The sequence below is a fragment of the Mesoplodon bidens genome (assembly GCF_964165515.1).
Source record: "Mesoplodon bidens genome assembly, chromosome: 6".
NCBI classification, from domain to species: domain Eukaryota; kingdom Metazoa; phylum Chordata; class Mammalia; order Artiodactyla; family Ziphiidae; genus Mesoplodon; species Mesoplodon bidens.
Genome location: NC_138162.1, coordinates 109860588 through 109881452, shown reverse-complemented (window position 1 = coordinate 109881452; position 20865 = coordinate 109860588). Strand labels below are relative to the sequence as shown.

Sequence of the window (20865 nt, the reverse complement as noted above, 5' to 3'; positions counted from 1 at the left end):
GGTTACTTCTGAGAAAGCAGTCCAGTGCAAAAGTCCTTCCTCTTGGCTTTTCACTTTATATTCCTTTAACCTGGATTGTCATGAAGACTTGTAAATCCTTTGATTGAACTTGGGTAGAGGAGTTGCCCTCCCCCGAGCCCCCGCTTTTTCTTGACTGTTGAGAAAGTTTTGTTTTTGCTTGAAGTCATATTCGTCATCTCTCAACAATAAATAGATTAGGTGCCAAGATTCTTGTGAAATTGTATCTTTCAGACATTCTCTCAATTCTGCAGGGAGGGTAGAGAAAGCAGATAAACAGTACATTTAAAATCCTCTTTAGACAGTCAAATGTAATGGAGAAAACCTGACTCAAGTCAGAGGAGGTGGGCCGGGCCTTGGCTTTAATGCTTAACTAGCAGCGTGACAGGGCAAGTACTTTAATTGAGATATATTGGAAACACCTCCTATATATACCAGGTGATGCTAGTGGGATCATTATAGTCCCAGGAAATGACTTTTCAGCTGAGAAGTCTCTTAACTAATGAGAATCATTCGTGTAAGTACCAGAATCATTTTCTCAGTCATTTTCGCAACTTCTTTGTTTGTAGTTGTTGTTTATTTATTTATTTTATTATATTTATTTTTGGCTGCGTTGGGTGTTCGTTGCCGTGCGCAGGCTTCTCATTGCGGTGGTTTCTCTTGTTGTGGAGCACAAGCTCTAGGCACGTGGGCTTCCATAGTTGTGGCTCGCGGGCTCTAGAGCGCAGGCTCAGTAGCTGTGGCACACGGGCTTGGTTGCTTCGCAGCATGTGGGATCTTCCTGGACCAGGGTTCGAACCCGTGTCCCCTGCATTGGCAGGCGGATTTTTAACCACTGCGGCACCAGGGAAGCCCTGTAGTTGTGTTGTTTAAGTCTGTGTAGAAATTGAGTTGCTTTCTAGATGTCTTTGCTGTCTTTGGTATATATTGAGATACACAGTTCAACAGGTTGACACATGCTTTCTAGGTTTGTCCTCTTGGAAGTTTTTTTTTTTTTTTTTTTGGAGTTGGTGATTCCTCCTGTCCATGCTCGGCTTAAGGCTGTCAAGGTGACACAAGAATTTTCCCTAAGAACTTAATTACTTTAAGTTCTCAACGAGTTCACATTTTGGGTCTTCAACCTTTGCCTCATTAATTCCATGCTCTGACAAAATGAAAGAACTTAGATGAACTCTGACAGTTTCCGAAAGCTTCTAGTCCTCGAGTGTTCAGGCAGCTTTATTTCAATTCACTTCAAGTTTATTACCATCACAGTGATTTAAAAAACCAAAACAAAACACCAAGCCACAGAAAACACAACTTAGCTGGGATTTGATTCTGAAAGGATGATTTCGGCACATTAAAAAAATTTCCTGTTCACGAAAAACTTGGGAAATGTCAGTGCTGAAAAGAGGCAGCTAACCCACCACCACCAAAAACCTATCTCGGATAATTAAAATTCTTTCCTCTTTCCCCCTCCCCCGACCTTGAGTTTCAGTTTACCAGGGGAAACACTATCCTTTTTACTTATAAATTGTCATTGATTAGATTGTAATAATTGTCAGTATCAGAGGTTCAAGGGGTACGTACAATAATACTTTTAGCTTTGGAAAAGATGATAGTTGTCCCTTTGGCTGAACTCATTTTAAAATTAAGGTTTATGCATAGATCCATTACCCTATAAGTAGAAGCGCGTTGTTTGTGGTATACTGCCTTCTGATTCATTTAGTGCAGTCTCTTACCTAGCCTTACATTTCCTGAATGCACATGGACTTTTTTTTTAGTGATTACTACAGATAATTAAAAGTGGTTCTATTTCTATTTTGTTGTAAAGTAGTCATTTACATAAATCTAGAGGTTCTTGTGGAATACAATGGAGTGGAATTCTAAAGCCAGTGATTTTTACACTGCTGTGTAGAGTTTGCTTAAAAAGGCTAAACCAAAGTCATATCCCTTTCCGGTAATTTTGAAAAAATTATTACTGTGACCAGTTATTACTTCCAGGAAAATTAATGGATTAAGTAATAGTATACAATTCTGATGAATAGTAAACTTTTAGTCATAATTGTTTCTCCCTTAGCAGGTTAGTGCAGGAAGCAACCTCAGAAATCACTCTTCACAAATGAGAATGAGATGAGAATGGGTTCCTGGGATAATGTAGTTTTACTCTAAAGACTGACAGTTGGAATCACATTAGCTTGTTGAGGAAAATCTGTAATTTGCAAGAAGCTTCTAGTGTACCATTAAGTTCTTTATGTGATTCAGTATCTGACTGTGCTTAGGTGTTAAGGTAGATAATTGGTTTATTATTTAACATTTATCATGGAATTAAGAGTGTTTCAGTCTTTTTTGCTAAATTACATGTGGGCTTGGGCAACTTAGTTATTTGAACATTCAGCATTAGGCCCTACTTCAATAATAGCAAGAATTGTAATGACTGATGAATATGCTTTTGTCGGGAATGTTTTTCTTGTTATACCTTTTAACATTATACTAAGAAAACAAAAAATAAAAAGGAAAATGTCTCTGACATCCTTCCACCTTAACAATTCACACTCATTTTCTTATTTTCATTCCAGTTCGTACTTACAAGCATATGTAATTTTATGTAGTTTTAATGCTACAACTTTTTTTTTTTGCTTTCCTTCATTTGGAGTATGAACTTAAACAGCTAAAGTAAAAGAGGTTAAACTTGTTTCGTCATGAGATCTGGGAGTTCTATTTGCAGTTCTGTTTGTTTGTCATCTCTCAGACCTGTACAGCTCACCAGGTAACCTGGTTGTGTTCTGTATACTGTAAAGAACACCCATTCATACATTATTAACCAGTGAAATTATTAAATGAGCCGAAAGTTTTACAAGCATAATTGATGGCACTAGTTAGATCAGCGACACTCTCCTGTTCAGGAATTTGATGTTTTATAACTTTAGACGGCTTAAAGAATATTTAATATTTATTGAACGCCTGCCAGGTGTCTACCTTATCTTAGTATGGGATCTTATTGCCTTCCCTCAAGGGGCTTCCAATGTTTAAATATGTATGAGGTTAACTATCAAAATAAATAAATCTATATAAAAAGTGTTTGGGAAATATCTTTGCTACCTAGCCTAAGGTGATGAAACCGGAAATTACATTAGAAATTTAGCTAGAGAGAAAAAACAGTGAAATGGGTTATTTCAGGTGTTAGGAAGCATGGACAATAAATTTATTTTAACAGGTATTTCTCAAGGGTTTGCTTTGAATTTTTCAGTACTTGATGCAGTGAAAATCACGGAGAAGAATCAACACAGTGAAAGACACAAAGAATAATGTAATGTCTAACTAGGAAAAGAAGTCAGTGCTTGAGTGAATCACAGTCTAGTATCTCAGTGGATAAGATATAGACGTTAAAAATGAAAATCAAGGGGCTTCCCTGGTGACGCAGTGGTTGAGAGTCCGCCTGCCGATGCAGGGGACATGGGTTCGTGCCCCGGTCCGGGAAGATCCCACATGCCGCGGAGCGGCTGGGCCCGTGAGCCATGGCCGCTGAGGCCTGCGTGTCCAGAGCCTGTGCTCCGCAATGGGAGAGGCCACAACAGTGAGAGCCGTGCGTACTGCAAAAAAAAAAAAAAAAAAGAAAAAAAGAAAATCAAAACCATTTAACGAGGAAGACTTTTTTATGTTAGAAAAAGCAGAATGTAAAACAGTATGTGTAACAATATGGTTGAATCTACTATTATGATTATTACTATGTTAAAAATGTAAACAGGAATTGGCAAAGGCTAGAAAGAAACATGAAAAAATGAGACTGATCTTGTTGGGGGAATTTTATTTCCTAAAATCTTTCTTTTAGTGTTGTCTACTATTATAGTATTCAGTTTTTTAAAGTGCACTTTATGGTTTATGCTCATAAGGAAATGACCGTCACATGAGAAGATAAGATTAAAAGGTAAACACCTTCAGCAGATTGCTAGTTATTAAAAGTACCACGTGAGTGATAGGGAGATGTAGGAATTTAGAGTGAAGGAAACCTGGCGGAGGCTTCTTTCTCAGTGGAGGGAGGAAGCTTATGGTGCCTGGTGGGAGGGGTGGGGAATTGGCTCTTAGAGAAGGAAGTATGGTCTGAGAGCAAAGGCATGGGGACAGGAATGAGCCAGGCAAGTTTAGGCACAGAGGTGAGATTAGTGTGTGCTAACACAGGGAGGAGTGTTCCGTGAGGTAGACTGGAGACGGTTGAGATTAGGAAGGTCAGGCGAAGTTGCAGCGGGCCCGGAAGTCTGGCTTCAGGGTGGCTGGTCCATGTGCTCCGTTTAGCTTCTGAGAACTTCGTGTCGGTCTTGGACATAAGCATGATGGAGAAAGATCGCGAGATCTCGGGGTAAGATTGAAAGCCTGGGTAGGTAACTGATTCAGGGCATAGCTAGAAAACATTTACAAGCGTGTGGTGGAAATGAAGCCATGTGAATAGGAAGGGTAAGGAGACCAGTCAAAACCAAGTGAGCAGTCGTGAATCAAAAGACAGGTGAAACTGAGGAAGGAGGAGGAAGCTTGGAAGACCCTGGCCGTCAGTGAAGAAAACAGGTGATCCTTGGGAATCAAGGTGCAGGGTTGGGTGGGAGAATCTGTTTGAAACAGGAAGGAGTCTTTGACCCTGAGCCCACTGGTGGTTCTTAAGCCTTCTCAGATAACTGGTGTTGGAGTTAGGGATGACTGTGGATGGAAATTTCTGACATATTTTGTGAAACAGAAGATGCTTGTTTTATTAGCATCTGCTCGAGATGCTAATGGAGGGTGAGACACACATCCATCACAACATTCTTTTGTTTCTGCCGTCAACTCCGTGACTGAAAAGTGGGATTTACACATATAGGGCCAGAGGCTTTTGGAGAAGAAAGTACAAGTTTATCAAATCAAATCTAAACTTGTTTGAACTGGCATTACTTTAACCGCCCACCCCCCCATAAAACAATGACTAACGTCAACTTTTCCATTTCTTAAGTTCTGAAGATGGACGAAACCACTGGCAAAAATATTGGTTAAGCAGATGGATTGAGCTGTTTAGTGAGGGAAGTGGGTTCGTTATTGATCTCTTTGCTTGCTGATCAGCTTCCCCTTGTGTTCAACAAAGCATATTCTTAAAAAAGCTTGGCTGAGAGAAACAGTGTCATCATTAGGGAAGTGTGTGAAACTAACTGGTGTATGGGACACGAAATCCATAACTTAATTGGTCCTGGGCTTTAGCTCTCAGAAGCTGTAGGTATCTTTAAAAGCTGGTAGTAATGAATTCGCCTATTCAATTTAACATGTGTTGATTGAAGAAAAAAATAATAGCTACTTTTTGAGAGCTTTCTGTTTGTGAGCTACAGAGTTCATTCCTTTTTATACCTTATTCTTCAAACAAAACTTTGAAAGGTAGTTATAGAATTGCTTTTTAACAGAATCTCAGAGAGGTTAAGTAACTTTCCCAGAATTGCAAAACCAGTATTTTGGAGCCCGAATTTCACCTATTTTGCCATTAAAACCTGTGCTTTTACTACTATATCGGACATGATGATCTTTAGAGGGGCGTTGCATTCCTGAGCTTGCGTAATTTTCAAAGATGTGCAGGATATATGAGAAGCATAAGTCATGATCTTTGACCAAAAGAGCTCACTGCCTTGTTGGTAGTAAGAGATACACAGGTGAATCAGTTATGAGTGTAGTACACAAAGCAACCATGGCAGTGCCTTATGAATTAAAGAAATGGGGGTGGGGCTTGAGACTGATGAGGAATGGGTTGAAGGCAGTTGACAGGAAGGCATGGCAGGTGGGGTGCACAAGATGAGTTGTTGGACTTAGCAAAACATGGATGTAGGAATTAAGCAAGAACAGTGAGGAAGTTAGCTGTAAAAATTCAGACAGCAGGAAGGAGACAGTATCTGTATAATTAACAGTTAAAGAGAGGTTGCTGTGCATGGACATGGTCCCAAGCACTGAACTAGATTGTTTTAGGTTAATCCTCACAAAAAATGCCAGGAAGAATTTATAACTCATTTTACAGATGAGAAAGTGGGAACTTGGACAAGCTTAGCCACTTGCCCCAAATCACATAGCTATCAAGTGGAGAAACCGGGGATTGGGACCTGGGCAGTTCAGCTCCAGAGCCCCAGCCCTGAAATTCTGTTCTTTCTTGGAAAAGCTGGAAGAATATAGGGAGTGGGGCATGAGAAGCGTGATGGAAGGTGGCCTTGCTGAAGTCGAGAGGTTTGTGGGGAGCAGAGGGATGAGGTACAGGCAGATTCAGAAGGGTCTCGGGCAGGGTTGGAGGAGTGCGGTCACTATAGGTTTTTTTTTTTTTTAAGGTAAAATTGGTATGTAACAGTATATTAGCTTCAGGTGTACAAGGTAACTCTAAAAAGTGATCACCACGGTAACAGTACCAAACAATTACCAAACAATTACCAAACAATCCAGTTACCAAACAATTAACCCCCTTCACCCCTAACCCCCTCCGCCTCTGTAACTACCAGTCTGTCCTCTGTGTCTGTAAGTTTTGTTTTGTTTGTTCTTTTTTTATATTCCACATATAAATGAAATCATACGGTGGTGTTTGTCTGATTTACTTCGCCTAGCACAATACCCTCAAGGTCCATCCGTGTTGTCGCAAATGTATAGGTTTTTGAATAGAGCAGTGGCACTGTTAAAGTGATGCTTTAGGAAGATAAATTAAGCTGTGTCTTTATCTTGCTCACAAGCTAGTACATGAGCTTGTTTCTGTTTCATGAATGCTGGAGGAAGACACAGGACTTTTGGGTCAGAGGATTTACGGCACAGCAGGTGGCAGGAGCAGTTCCCTTTGCCTGCAAATCCCACGGGGGTGACATGGAGGGGTCCAGATGGATGCTGTGCAGGCAGTGGGTTGGGTTGCATATGAGGAGCACTGAGCTGGGGGACTCAATTGCTTTTACGTGGTAAGCAAGCCTGCTCTTTGTCCTGAGGGTTGCTGGCTGCAAACACATTCCTGAGAGGTGGGTGGGGTAAAGAGCATTTCTGGCCTTGCAGTCTAGACACACCCAGCAAGAACTTGTCAAGGTGGTATGAAAGCAACTGAGATTTGGGAAACATAGGAAGACTGGGAAGCTTCTGGTTTAGATAACTGAGTGAATGAATGCTGGTGTCATTAACTGAGATCAGAAACGTGGGGGAAGCAGGTTCTACGGTGGAGGTGTGGGAAGTTACGAGCTCTATTCTTGGACGTTCAACAATATTTAGTTAGTGCTTATCACGTGCACTGCACCTACAGCTAAGATGTAGTGCATGCCTGGAAGAAACGCAACAGCCTGGTCGAGTTTTAGGTTCTGAAGTGCAGCCAAGCGGATGGATGCAGAAAGCTGTTGTACAGGAGTCTGAAACTAAGGGACTAGAGATACGTGTAGATTTGGGAGTCGTTACTATACTTAGAAGATAGGACATCAAATTAAGGCATGCGTGAAGGACGAGGTCACAGAGGCCAAGAAGAGAGGCATAAGGAAAAGCAGGTGAAAGTAATGTGGAGGCCCAGGACGAAAAATAGCAGAAGAATCATTTTGACTGAATGAATGAATTGGTGTTGGCATGTTCGTAGTGGGCTGAGAAATCAGTGGGTGTTTCCCTATGGAAGCAGTGTGTATACGTGAGCCTTCTTCTAAGAAGCTCCACAGAGAAATATTATAAAGTCATAAAAAGAATGAAATAATGCCACTTGCAACAACACGGATGGACCTAGAGATGATCATACTAAGTGAAGTAAGCCAGACAGGGAAAGACAACTATCATATGATATTGCTTACACGTGGAATCTAAAAAAGAAGATGCAAATGGACTTATTTACAAAACAGAAATAAACCCACAGACATAGAAAACAAGCATATGGTTACCAAAGGGGAAGGGGGGAGGGATAAATGAGGAGTTTGGGATTAACATACACACACGACTATAAATAAAATGGATAACTAACAAGAACCTGTGCTGTATAGCACAGGGAACGATACTCAATATTTTGTAATAACCTATAAGGGAAAAGAATCTGAAAAAGAATATGTGTGTGTGTATATATATACCTGAATCACTGTGCTGTACGCCTGAAACTAACACAGCATTGTAAATTAACTATACTTCAATTAAAACAAAAAAGCTTCATATAGAAAGGAAAGGTAAAGAGCGGTCTCTAGAGGTGTAGTTAGAAAGAGGCATTTTCCCCCCCAAAGTCTGGGAGGTGTTTGAGCCTTGTTGTAAATAGAAATAACGGGCTTCCCTGTGGCGCAGTGGTTGAGAGTCCCCCTGCCGATGCAGGGGACACGGGTTCGTGCCCCGGTCCGGGAAGATCCCACATGCCGCGGAGCAGCTGGGCCCGTGAGCCATGGCTGCTGAGCCTGTGCGTCCGGAGCCTGTAAAAAAAAATAGAAATAGCCAACAGAGAGGGAAATTTTTTTAAATTAATTAATTTATTTATTTTTGGCTGCATTGGGCCTTTGTTGCTGCACGCGGGCTTTCTCTAGTTGCGGGAGCGGGGGCTACTCTTCGTTGCGGTGCGTGGGCTTCTCATTGCGGTGGCTTCTCGCGTTGCAGAGCACGGGCTCTAGGCGCGTGGGCTTCAGTAGTTGTGGCTCGCGGGCTCTAGAGCGCAGGCTCAGTAGTTGTGGCGCATGGGCTTAGTTGCTCCACTGCATGTAGGATCTTCCTGGACCAGGGATCGAACCCGTGTCCCCTGCATTGGCAGGCGGATTCTTAAACACTGTGCCACCAGGGAAGTCCCTAGAGATGGAAATTTTTGAAGTATAGAGGGAAGAGGATAATTATATAATGGGGAAGCCCTGGAGTGCTTAATTTTCTAGATGAGGTAGAATGTGAGGTTATTAATTGAGGGTAAGAAGCATTGGGTTGCCTGGGATCTTCAAAGTAGTGAGTGTCTAGAAGTGTGGTTGAAGGACTTGAACCATAATTTATATCCATTGAGGGCAGTGGGACCATTCCTTCTCAGCTGTTCTTGAGATGTAATTCACGTATCAAAAGTGTATAATTCAGCGGCTTTTTAGTGTGTTTGCAGAGCTGTGCAACCATCAGCACTATGCAACTCCAGAACATTTTTATCATCCCAAAGAGAGACTCTCTCGTTAGCAGTCACTCTCCACGACACCCACACCCTCCCCTCTCCCCACAGCCCCTGGCAGCCACTAATCTACTTCTTGTCTCTGTGGATTTGCCTTTTCTGGACATTTACTATAAATGGGATCATACAGTATATGGACTTTTGTATCTGCTTTCCCTTGGCATAGTGTGTTCAGGATTTATTCATGTTGTAGCATGAATCAGTACTTCATTTCTCTTTAAACCTGAATAATATTCTGTGATATGGATATGCTGCATTTTGATGCCCATTCATCAGTTGATGGGCATTTGGCTTGTTTCCATATTTTAGCTATTAATGAATAATGAACATTTATATATAAGTTATTGTATATTTTCATTTCTCTTGAGTATGTGTATATATGGAAGTGGAATCGCTGGGTCATATAGTAACTCTAACTTTTGAGAAACCGCTAAATTGTTTTCCAAAGTTATTGCACCATTTTACATTTCCACCAACAATGTATGAAGTTTCCAGATTATTGCCATCCTAGTGGGTGTGAAGTGGTATCTCATTACGATTTTTGATTTGCTTGTCCCCAATGTCTAGTGATGTTAATTAAGCATCTTTTCATGTAATTAAGCCATTTGTATATCTTTTCAGAGATGCCTATTCAAACCCTATTCTTATGTTTAAAATTGAGTTGTCTTTTTATTATTGAGTTCTAAGAGTTCTTTGTATATTCTGAGTACCAGTCCCTTAACAGATACATGATTTGCAGATACTGTCTTGAATTTGTGGGTTGCCTTTTCATTCTTTTAGTGGAGTCCTTTGAAGCACAAAAGTTTTTCATTTTGATGTGGTCCAATTTATCTGTTTTTTTCTTTTGTTCCTTGTGCTTTTGATTTGATATCTAAGAAACCATTGCCTAACCCAAGGTCATGTGGATTTAATGCCTATGTTTTCTTCTAAGAGTTTTATAGTTTTAGCTTACATTTATTTAGGACTTTGATCTGTTTGGAGTTAAGTTTTGAATGTGGTGTGAGGTAGAGGTCCAATTTTGTCTTTTTGCATGTGAATACCCAGTTGTCCCATCCCCATTTGTTGAAATGACTATACTTTCCCCATTGGATTGTCTTGGCACCCTTGTGGAAGATTAGTTGACCATAAATGTGACAGCGTATTTCTGGATTCTCAAGTCTTTTCCAATGATTTATGCGTCCGTCCTTAGGTTAGGATCACACTGTCTTGATTACTGTAGCTTTGTAGTAAGTTTGAAATTGGTGAGTGTAGTCTTTCTACTTTGTTCTTCTTTTTCAAGATTGGTTTGGCTATTCTGGTTTTGCCTTATAAGTTTTTAAATACCTGCTTTCTAACCCTCTGAAGTTGATTGGTTTCTTTTTTTTTTTTTTTTTTTTTTTTATACTTTTTTTTTTTTTTTTTTTTTTTTTTTTTGCTGTACGTGGGCCTCTCACTGTTGTGGCCTCTCCCGTTGCGGAGCACAGGCTCCGGACGCACAGGCTCAACGGCCATGGCTCACGGGCCCAACCGCTCCGCGGCATGTGGGATCTTCCCAGACCGGGGCACGAACCCGTGTCCCCTGCATCGGCAGGCGGACTCTCAACCACTGCGCCACCAGGGAAGCCCTGATTGGTTTCTTGAAAATACATATTTTATGTTTTGGACCACATAAGATTATTTCAATTATTTTGGTATTATAATCTTTCTTCCCCCCATCAGGCATCGTGTCTTGGATCTTCCTTCATTCCTCAGTTTTTTCTTTAGCTGCATTAGAACTCGGTTATATTTTATCTTTTGTTTATTGAATAGATTCTCATGTTCACTGGTAAAAACATAAAAGTAGGTGATTAGGATATTTTATATATCTCTTACTAGAAAGCAAACTACTAATTGGTTTTTTACCTTTGTGGCATCACAGAATTTTCTTTTTCCTTGGGTCAGTGGGTCCCAAGCAACTTGTAAGTATAGTAAAGAACTATAAGTCTTATTCCCTATTCTGCAAGTAAGAATACTGCATTCCAGTTGGGAAAACACGTGCTTCATACATGAAATATGAGTTATGAATATCATCAGCATGCATAGACATGTAAAAATATTAGGCACATTACACAATTTAGTTGAAAATAGAACCATATATAGCATGCAAAATTTGCAATTTAATTAAAATGTGAATCTTTCAAATAATTTACTATCTTCCTTTTAAAAATGGACCCTAGGGCTTCCCTGGTGGCGCAGTGGTTGAGAGTCCGCCTGCCGATGCAGGGGACACGGGTTCGTGCCCCGGTCCGGGAAGATCCCACATGCCGCGGAGCGGCTAGGCCGGTGAGCCATGGCCACTGAGCCTGCGTGTCCGGAGCCTGTGCTCCGCAACAGGAGAGGCCACAACAGTGAGAGGCCCGCGTAACACCAAAAAAAAAAAAAAAAAAAAAAAATGGACCCTAGTGAATTTAACAGTAAGTTATAGCTTTTTAGGAATGTGACATAGGTAAAGGGAGATTCATTTATATTTCTAAGTAGTAGATTTTGTTTGAAAATTACTATTAATTTTCTGGAGAATTAGAAAAGCAGGTTACTGAATGGGCAACTCAGAATTATTTTGTCCACACTAAGAATGATGCGTTTCCCCAGGTGGAATATGAGTTATATAAAGGGAGTCTCCCACGCCCTGCCTATCTTTGACTATGATATCATTGAAGAAAGAGCCATAGCTGATATATGCATTGAAGAAAGACTTGTTTCAAATTATTGTTCACTTTTACAAGGTGACTAATTTGCTGGCTGAGTAAGCTGAATTATCAGCTGTTGATATTTTATTCATCTTGAGGAACTTGACCTAGAAAAAGATCCTGTTTGGGAAATAATATGGAATCTTTAATGTTAGTGGACTAAATTAACTTTCTTTCCTTCCTCCTTTCTTTCTTTTTTCCTCTCTTTCTTTCTCTCTCTATTTTTACAAAAATTTATTTATTTATTTATTTATTTTTGGCTGCATTGGGTCTTTGTTGGGTCTTCGTTGCTGTGCGTGGGCTTTCTCTAGTTGTGGCGAGTGGGAGCTACTCTTCGTTTTGATGCGCAGGCTTCTCATTGTGGTGGCTTCTCTTGTGGAGCATGGGCTCTAGGCGCGCGGGCTTCAGTAGTTGTGGCTCGCAGGCTCCAGAGAGAGGGCTCAGTAGTTGTGGTGCACGGGCTTCATTGCTCTGCGACATGTGGGATCTTCCTCGACTAGGGATAGAACCTGTGTCCCCTGCATTTGCAGGCAGATTCCCAACCACTGCACCACCAGGGAAGTCCCTCTCTTTCTTTTTTAAAGGACTCGTGAATACATCAAAGAATTCATGGTTCTGAGTGCTATAAAGCTTGATTTGTCATGACCTAAACTTATAGCACTATTTAACTCAAAGATCACTCTGGTTTTTTATTGGTTTTCAGACATAGCACTAATTAAATCCCAATCTCATAATTTTAGGCTTCACTGAGAATAAACTGTTGTCCATGTGTTACTTATTATAATAATGAGTACTTAGTGCTATTTTTTATTGTGGTAAGATAGATATAACATAAAATTTACCATCTTAAACCATTTTCAAGGGTACAGCTCAGTGGCATTAGGTACATTCACATTGTTGTACAACCATCACCACCATCCACCTCTAGAACTTTTTTATATTGCAGAACTGAAACTCCATGCCCATGAGATACTAACTCCTTTAGCCCAGCCCCTGGCAACTACCATTATACTTTTTATCTCTATGAGTTTGACTACTCTAGGTGTCTCATATAAGTGGAATCATACAAAACTTATCCTTTGGGACTGGTTCATTTTACTTAGCATAATGTCTTCAAGGTTCATCCATGTTTTCACAGAATTTCATTCTTTTTTTAAGGTTGAATAATCTTCCATCGAATATATGTACCACATTCTGTTTATCCGTTCATCCATTGATGGAAAGTTGGGTTGCTTCCACCTTTTAGCTGTTGTGAATACTGCTATGAACATGGGTGTACTTTAATGCTGTTTTTGCGAAGGGAGTGCATAGCAGCTGGGTATTTATCTTTTGAATCTAAGTATTGTTCCAAACTAAGAGGAAGATGTTTATGTTTTGGATGTTTGGTAGGTGTTAAAATTTTTTTTTTCTTTTTTAAATTCGCCTTAAATTTAAGGCCTAAATTTGGTATTGCTATTTAATCAGTTAATATTTAATCACAGCTTTGCTTTCTAAGCAGTATAGAGCAAGATGTTTTCCATGGAGAAAGTGTCATATTTAGAATTTTGTAGCAGTATAATTTCATTCAAGCATTGGTGGCATTTGGTGATAAAATGCTTTTCATATATCTGACCCTTAAACTCTCCTCAAATCTCACTGCTTGTATTTGCTTGAGTGTGTGTCCTAGATGTTCCACCCATATTCTAAACAGTCTTGTGAAAAGCCTTCTTTTAACAACGTTGGGGTGGGAATTTTGTTTGGTAATAAAAACTGAGCTAATAAAGAAGTGAAGATAGTTTATATTTTGAAGGCCACCTCCACTGGGTGTTAAATGTAGGGACATTTGTAAGTGTTGTACTCTTCAGGACAAAATGAGTTTAGGTTGGATATATTAGTTATTAGGTGATTCTTTGAATTATATAGGATTTTCCAGGGATTGGTTCCTGAATCACGCCATTTAATGCTTTCAAACTATTAGAGTGTCTCTAATGAAGTCATGAGGGGCAGGATGGAGGAGCTGTGAAGAGTAGAGGGAAAAAGCCTACAAATATTGAAAGAAAACGTTTGAATCCTTTTTCAATTCCAGATCATCTGAAATGAAGGTAAAACTCTAGTGGGGGCGGGGGAGATATTTGATTTACGGCTTTGTAGGCATGCATCCTAGATGAGTACTTCTGCGTGCAGAACTATACGTGCAGCTCCTTTGCTCAGAGCTAAGGTTCTTGCAAGAAACTAATATCTAACTTTGTGGTGGGTGGTGAGATGGAGATTCTGAGTCAGTACAATTTCTGGAGCCTTGATAAAGCATTTGTGTATAATATAGATTTGACTGCACAGGGTCAGCCAATACAATGTGGTCAGAGGTCATTAAGGGGTAGTATTAACAAAGTACGATGATTGCAAACTTTTTTTTTTTTTTTAGGGTGTGAAGTGTTTCTATTTTTATTTTTTTATTTTTTTAACATCTTTATTGGAGTATAATTGCTTTACAATGGTGTGTTAGTTTCTGCTTTATAACAAAGTGAATCAGTTATATATATGCATATGTTCCCATATCTCTTTGCAAACTTTCTTGAGCTCTGGGCCTAAGGAAAGACAGAAATAAAAATGCATGTTTGAAAAGTTTTTGCATTGTGGCTGAGGCTTTCTTGCAGCATTTCTGTGGTAGTATAGACTGGATTTAAACACAAAGTATTAGAAATAGGCTTTCATACTAGTTGACCACAGTGAAATATCTCCCTTTCCAGGTTAGTCTTCCACACCTGGGTAAAACATACCTCTGATGTTTTCAGTTTCTCTTTGCCTGAAAAATGTATTGGCTAAAAGAAAGACCACTAAATTTTTGGTACTTCTAGATTATATCTTTGAGAACAAATGTAGAATAACTGATGTGAGAAAGGTTGAGTTGTGGTAGGCACGGGGAGGGAAATTTTTGTTTTTGTTTGCATTTGTCTCAATTATATAAGTTAAAGGAAACAAAAAAGAAATAATCTTTCCTGGCAGTGCAGATACTCTATAAAGTTATAATGAGTTTGACATTGACATTTGGCCAAGGTCTTAGGGAAATACAAAATGACTCCAGTGTAGTGCAGTTTCTTTCCTTAGAGCATATCTTTGGGTAATACAGATAAGGCAAACAGAAACAGTTTCATACTTTGGGTTAGAAATTTTGAAGAATATAAGAACATAAACATGATGTGGCCATGTTTCTCTTTATTGAGATATAGTTCATGTATGATATAATTCAACCAATTCAGTGGTTTTTTATTTTTTAAACTTAAAAAAAAATAAATTTATTTATTTATTTAATTGGCTGTGTTGGGTCTTCGTTGCTGCATGTGGGCTTTCTCTAGTTGCGAGAGCGGGGGCTACTCTTTGTTGCGGTGCGTGGGCTTCTCATTGTGGTGGCTTCTCTTTGTTGTGGAGCACAGGCTCTAGGCACGTGGGCTTCAGTAGTTGTGGCACATGGACTTCAGTAGTTGTGGCACATGGGCTTCAGTAGTTGTGGCGCACAGGCTTAGTTGCTCCGTGGCATGTGAGATCTTCCCGGACCCGGGCTGGAACCCGTGTCTCCTGCATTGGCAGGCGGATTCTTAACCACTGTCCCACCAGGGAAGTCCCCAATTCAGTTGTTTTATTGTGCTCATGCAGTTGTGAAAACAATCAGCACAATTTTAGTACATCTTCATCACCCCTAATAGAAACCTATACGCACTAGCAGTCACTTCTCAGCTCTGGGCAATAACTAGTCTCTTTCCTGTCTCTGTTTGCCTGTTCAGAACATTAGAAATAAGTAAAGTCATACAATATGTGGTCCTTTGTACTGGCTTCTTTTACTTAGCACAAGCTTCATCTATGTTGTAGTATGTGTCAGTACCTTATTCCTTTTAATTGCCAAATAGTGTTCCATTTTATGGATATACCACATTTATCCATTCATTAGTTGATGGACATTTGGGTTGTTTCCACTTTTTAGCTATTATGAGTAGCCATATAATACTGCTGTGAACATACATGTACAAACTTTTGTATGGACATAGGTTTCTCTTGGGTGTATGCCTAGGAGTGGGAATTTCTGGGTCATATACTAATTCTGTGTTTAACCATTGAAGAACTGCCAGACTATTTTCCAAAGTGACTGCACCATTTTACTTTCTCACCAGTAATGTATGAAGGTTCTAATTTTTCCATGTTCTCACCTATACTTACCTGTCTTTTTTTTGACATCTAGTTTACACTTTATTATTTTTTCTTTTTTAATTGAAATATAATTGACTTACAATATTATATTAGTTTAAGTTGTTATCTTTTTGGTTAGAGTTATGCTAGTGGGTGTGAAGTGGTATCTCATTGTGGTTTTGACTTGCATTTCCCCATTGTCTAATGATGTTGAGCATCTTTTCTTGTCCTCATTGGCCATTTCTGTATCTTTTTTGGAGAGATGTCTGTTCAAGTTCTTTGCCCATTTTAAAATTGAATTTTTTTAAATTATTGAGTTGTAGGAGTTCTTTATATTTTCTGATGCAAGTTCCTTATTTGATACATGATTCACAAATATTTTGTCAATTTTGTGGATTGTTTTTTTCCCCAATAATTCTTTTTTTTCTCTTTTTAAAAAAATTAATGTATTTTTTTTTTTTACAGTAGGTCCTTGTTGGTTATCTGATTTAAATATAACAGTTTGTACTTGTCAATCCCAAACTCCTAACCTATCCCTCCCCCCGACCCTTCTCCCTGGTAACCATAAATTCTTTCTCTAAGTCTGTGAGTCTGATTCTGTTTCGTAGATAAGTTCATTTGTATCATTTTTTAGATTTGCATATAAGAGATATCATGTGCTATTTGTCTTTTTCTGTCTGACTTCACTTATTATGATAATCTTCAACTCCATTCATGTTGCTGCAAATGACATTATCTCATTCTTTTTAATGGCTGAGTAATATTCCAGTATATATATGTACCACATCTTATTTATGCATTCATCTGTTGACGGACATTTAGGTTGCTTCCATGTCTTGGCTGTTGTAAACAGTGCTGCAGTGAACATTGGGGTGCATGTATCCTTTCGAACCACGTTTTTCTCCAGATATATGCCCAGGAGTGGGATTGCTGGATCATATGGTAGCTCTATTTTTAGTTTTTTCTTTTTTTTTTCTTTTTTTGACTGCATGGCATGTGGGATCTTAGTTGCCTGACCAGGAATCAAACCTGCGCCCCCTGTGGTGGAAGCACAGAGTCTTAACCACTGGACCGTCAGGAAGTCTCCTATTTTTAATTTTTTTAAGGAACCTCCATACTGCTGTCCATAGTGGCTGTATCAATTTACCTTCCCACCAACAGTGTAAGAGGGTTCTCTTTTCTCCACACCCTCTCCAGCATGTGTGTAGGTTTTTTGATGATGGCCGTTTTGACTGGTGTGAGGTAATATCTCATTGTAGTTTTGATTTGCGTGGCTCTAATAATTAGCAATGTTGAGCATCTTTTCATTTGCCTCTTGGCCATCTGTATGTCTTCTTTGGCGAAATGTCTATTTAGGTCTTCTGCCCATTTTTTGATTGGGTTGTTTGTTTTTTGGTGTGGATTGTCTTTTTACTCTCTTGATGGTGTCCTTTGAAGAACAAAATTTTTCATTTTGATGAGGTTGTCCCATCACTATTTGTTGAAAAGGCTATACTTTCTCCATTGAATTTCTTGGCACTGTCGTCAAAATCACTTGGCCATAAATATGAGAGTATAATTCTGTACTCTCTGTTCCATTGATCTATATGTCTATCCTTCTATCCTTCTATTAGTACCACAGTTACTGTAGTTGTTTAGTAAGTTTGAAATTGTTGAGTTGTCGTCTTTGCATTTTGTTCTTCAAGATTTTTTGGCTGTTCTAGATCTTGTGTATTTCCATATAGATTTTAGGATCAGCTTGTTAACTTTTGAAAAAAAGTTAACTTGGATTTTAATAGGGATTGCCTTGAATTTTTATAGACCAATTGGAGGAGTATTGCTATCCTAATAGAATTAAGTCTTTCAATTCATGAACATAAGTTGTTTTTCTATTTGTTTTAAATGTTTAATTTCTTTCAACAATGTCTTGGAATTTTCAGTGTATATATTTTGTACTTCCTGTAAATTTATACCTAAGTATTTGAATCTTTTTGATGCTATTATAAATGAACTTGTTTTATTAACTTCATTTCTGGATTTTCATTGCTGGTGCCTAGAAACACAGCTGATTTTTGTATGTTGATCTTGTATCCTACAACTTTGCAGAAGTTGTTTATTCTAGAGTTTTTAGTGGATTCTTTAAGATTTTCTATGTATAAGATCATATAATGTGCAAATAAAGGTAGTTTTATTTTTTCTTTCCAATCTGGATGCCTTTTCTTAGTTTTTCTTGCCTAACTGCCCTGACCAGAAATTCTAGTCCAGTTTTCAATGGAAGTTGCAGTAGTAAACATCCTTGTCTTATTTCTGATGCTAGAGGGTAAGCCGTTCAGTCTTTTCCTGTTAAGTGTGAGGTTAGCCGCAGGTATTTTAGAAGCCCTTTATCAGCTTGAGGAAGTTCCCTTCTATTTCTAGTTTGTTGAGTGTTTTTATCATGATTTTTGGATTTTTTGTCAAAAGCTTTTTCTGACATAAATTACTTCAAAAATGACTAATTTTTTTTCTTTTTTTTTAATCTGCAGAAATTGACTTGCATACCAAATGTGTGGTGGATGTAGATGCAAACAAGGTTATTCTCAATCCTGTAAATACCAATCTTTCCAAAGGAGATGCCCGGTAAGTTAAGAACCAGTGTTAACGATCATTGGATTTTTAAATGGCGGAAAGCAACAATGGCTGCTGAACTGAGTTCAGTTGAACAAATATTGAATGCTTACTATGTGGAGACATATTGCTGCCAGATAGACGAGGTCTGTAATATGGAATGACTGAGTGCCAGAATGCATGTTGTAGGCAGTAATGGTATTGGAAGGTCCGAGAAGAGAGCGTCGGTTAGATTGTGAAGTAACGGAGGAAGGCTTCTTGAGGAGGTGGTACTGGCTGGAGGCTTAGATAAGATGTGAATGGGAAGAAGTCGGGTAAAAGGGAAGGCTTTTAGGTTGTTCCTCAGTGTGTGTTGTTTTTACTTCTGCTAGTTCTTATCCTATCTGTCACTTAGAGACCATTTCAAGTGCTATTTTCTTCCTGAAGACATTCTTGCAGCCCTTAGTGATTCCTCTCTTTTAAGGCCCCATGAGCTATAATCTGTACTACCTAATTTAATTACTATATATTGTTTTGAATTATTAATTGTAGCTTAACAGTAGATTTTAAGGTCTTGGAGGGAAGGGACTCTCTGTCAGGGGTTGGGGATGAATACTTGAGCATCAGTTCTGGATTTGGGTGATAGTATGAACAAAAGAGAGGGCAAGAAGTAAAGAAAATGAATGTGGGGAGGAAGGAAGAGATTAATTTGGTTTCTGCCAGCAAGTGCGGGAAAATTAATTTAATCACGTAAGTTGGAGTCAGTTTGCAGAAGACCTTGAAAGCAGGTGAGATTTGGCCTGTATTTTTATGGGTAGGATGTCATCTTTGACAGTTTTTTAATTATTGTGATTAAGGAGGTGGATTCGGAAGAGCTGTTGGATGGCAATGTAGAGAATAGGGGAAAGACGGGCTGTTTGCAGAGATCAGCTCTATCAGAGATGTTTTTGTGCTGATCCTGGAAGTGGAGGAACACATGGTGCCCGCCATGATGCTTTGCACAAAGTAGGTGCTTCAGAGTACTTGTAGAGCAGTGCTGTATATGGAAATATACCTGGAAGGTACTCCATAAAGGTTCTTTCAAGTTGAATTGCATTGAAGAGAGTGCTGGCCTTGGAGTCAGAAAATCTGAAATAGAATCCCTACTTATGTTATTGTAGTTAGGTTTTTTTTTTTTGTGGTACGTGGGCCTCTCACTGTTGTAGCCTCTCCCGTTGCGGAGCTCAGGCTCAGCGGCCATGGCTCACGGGCCCAGCCGCTCCGCGGCATGTGGGATCTTCCTGGACCGGGGCATGAACCCGTGTCCCCTGCACTGGCAGGCGGACTCTCAACCACTGTGCCACCAGGGAAGCCCCTGTAGTTAGTTATTTTTAACTTTTTTTAAAATTAATTTTTATTGGAGCATAGTTGATTTTTTAAAGATTATTTTTTATTGGAGTATATATTTTTAACATTTTTGAGCCTTATCTGTATGATACATGCCTTACCTGTCTCACACCTCTATGAAATCAAATCAGTGATTGTTAGAGTGCTTTGGAAAGTGTTCTGTAAATGTTCAGGTTTATTGTTATTGATGTAGAGATATTTCTTAAGCATCTCTGGGATATGCCATTATTAGGGTGGGAAGAGTATAGATGTGTCAAGAAAGGTGCTGGGATTTTGAGCCTACTGACTGAATGACCTATTGTCCTGAGTGTTAATTGAAAACATTAATTTGGGGGCTGTTTATTGCTCTTAGAGCTTCCAATCTGAAGACTATGGCTTTCTTTGGCAATGTGGGCGACTCTGAACAAACTTGGAGGCAATACCCTCTGGTAGAAAGAATGTGAGCTTTTTATTCAGGCCGACGGATTCAAATTCTGGCTCTGCCGCTTGCTGGCATGGTTACCTACCTGTGTTTTTTATTTGTAAAGTGTTTTCATTTTCTATTGCTGTGTAACAAATTACCTCAAAAGCTTAGTGGTTCAAAACGACAATAATCATGTATTATTTCCTGGTTTTTGTGGGTCAGGAGTTCAGACAGGGTGCAGCGGGAACGGCTTACTCCGCTCCATGCTGTCTGGGGCGTACCAGGAAGACTCGAAGGCTCACCTACCTGGGTCTGGCAGTTGATGCCATCTGTTGGCTGGAGATGTCTCTGGGGCTGCGGGCAAAACGCGTACTCACAGTCTGGTGGCAGGTTCCAAAGGCAAGCGTCCTGAGAGCACGAGAAAGCCAGGTGGAAGTATTGCCTTTGATATTCTAACCTTGGAGGTCACACAGTGTCATTTCTGTCACATTTTCTTGCTCAAGGCTGGTATAAAGCTCTACACGGTTTCAAGAAGAGGAAACATAGAC

The 20865-nt window shown here is 39.4% G+C and overlaps 1 protein-coding gene across 1 annotated transcript in view; it reads left to right on the top strand.

Annotated features, from left to right (window-relative positions):
- Positions 1-20865, top strand: part of KIF13B (kinesin family member 13B) — a 188114-nt gene that overhangs the window by 839 nt on the left and 166410 nt on the right. Inside the window, exon 2 of the mRNA XM_081237002.1 lies at positions 18468-18561. Within this exon, the coding sequence (XP_081093128.1) occupies positions 18468-18561 (94 nt within the window). The remainder of the gene's footprint in view (positions 1-18467; positions 18562-20865) is intronic.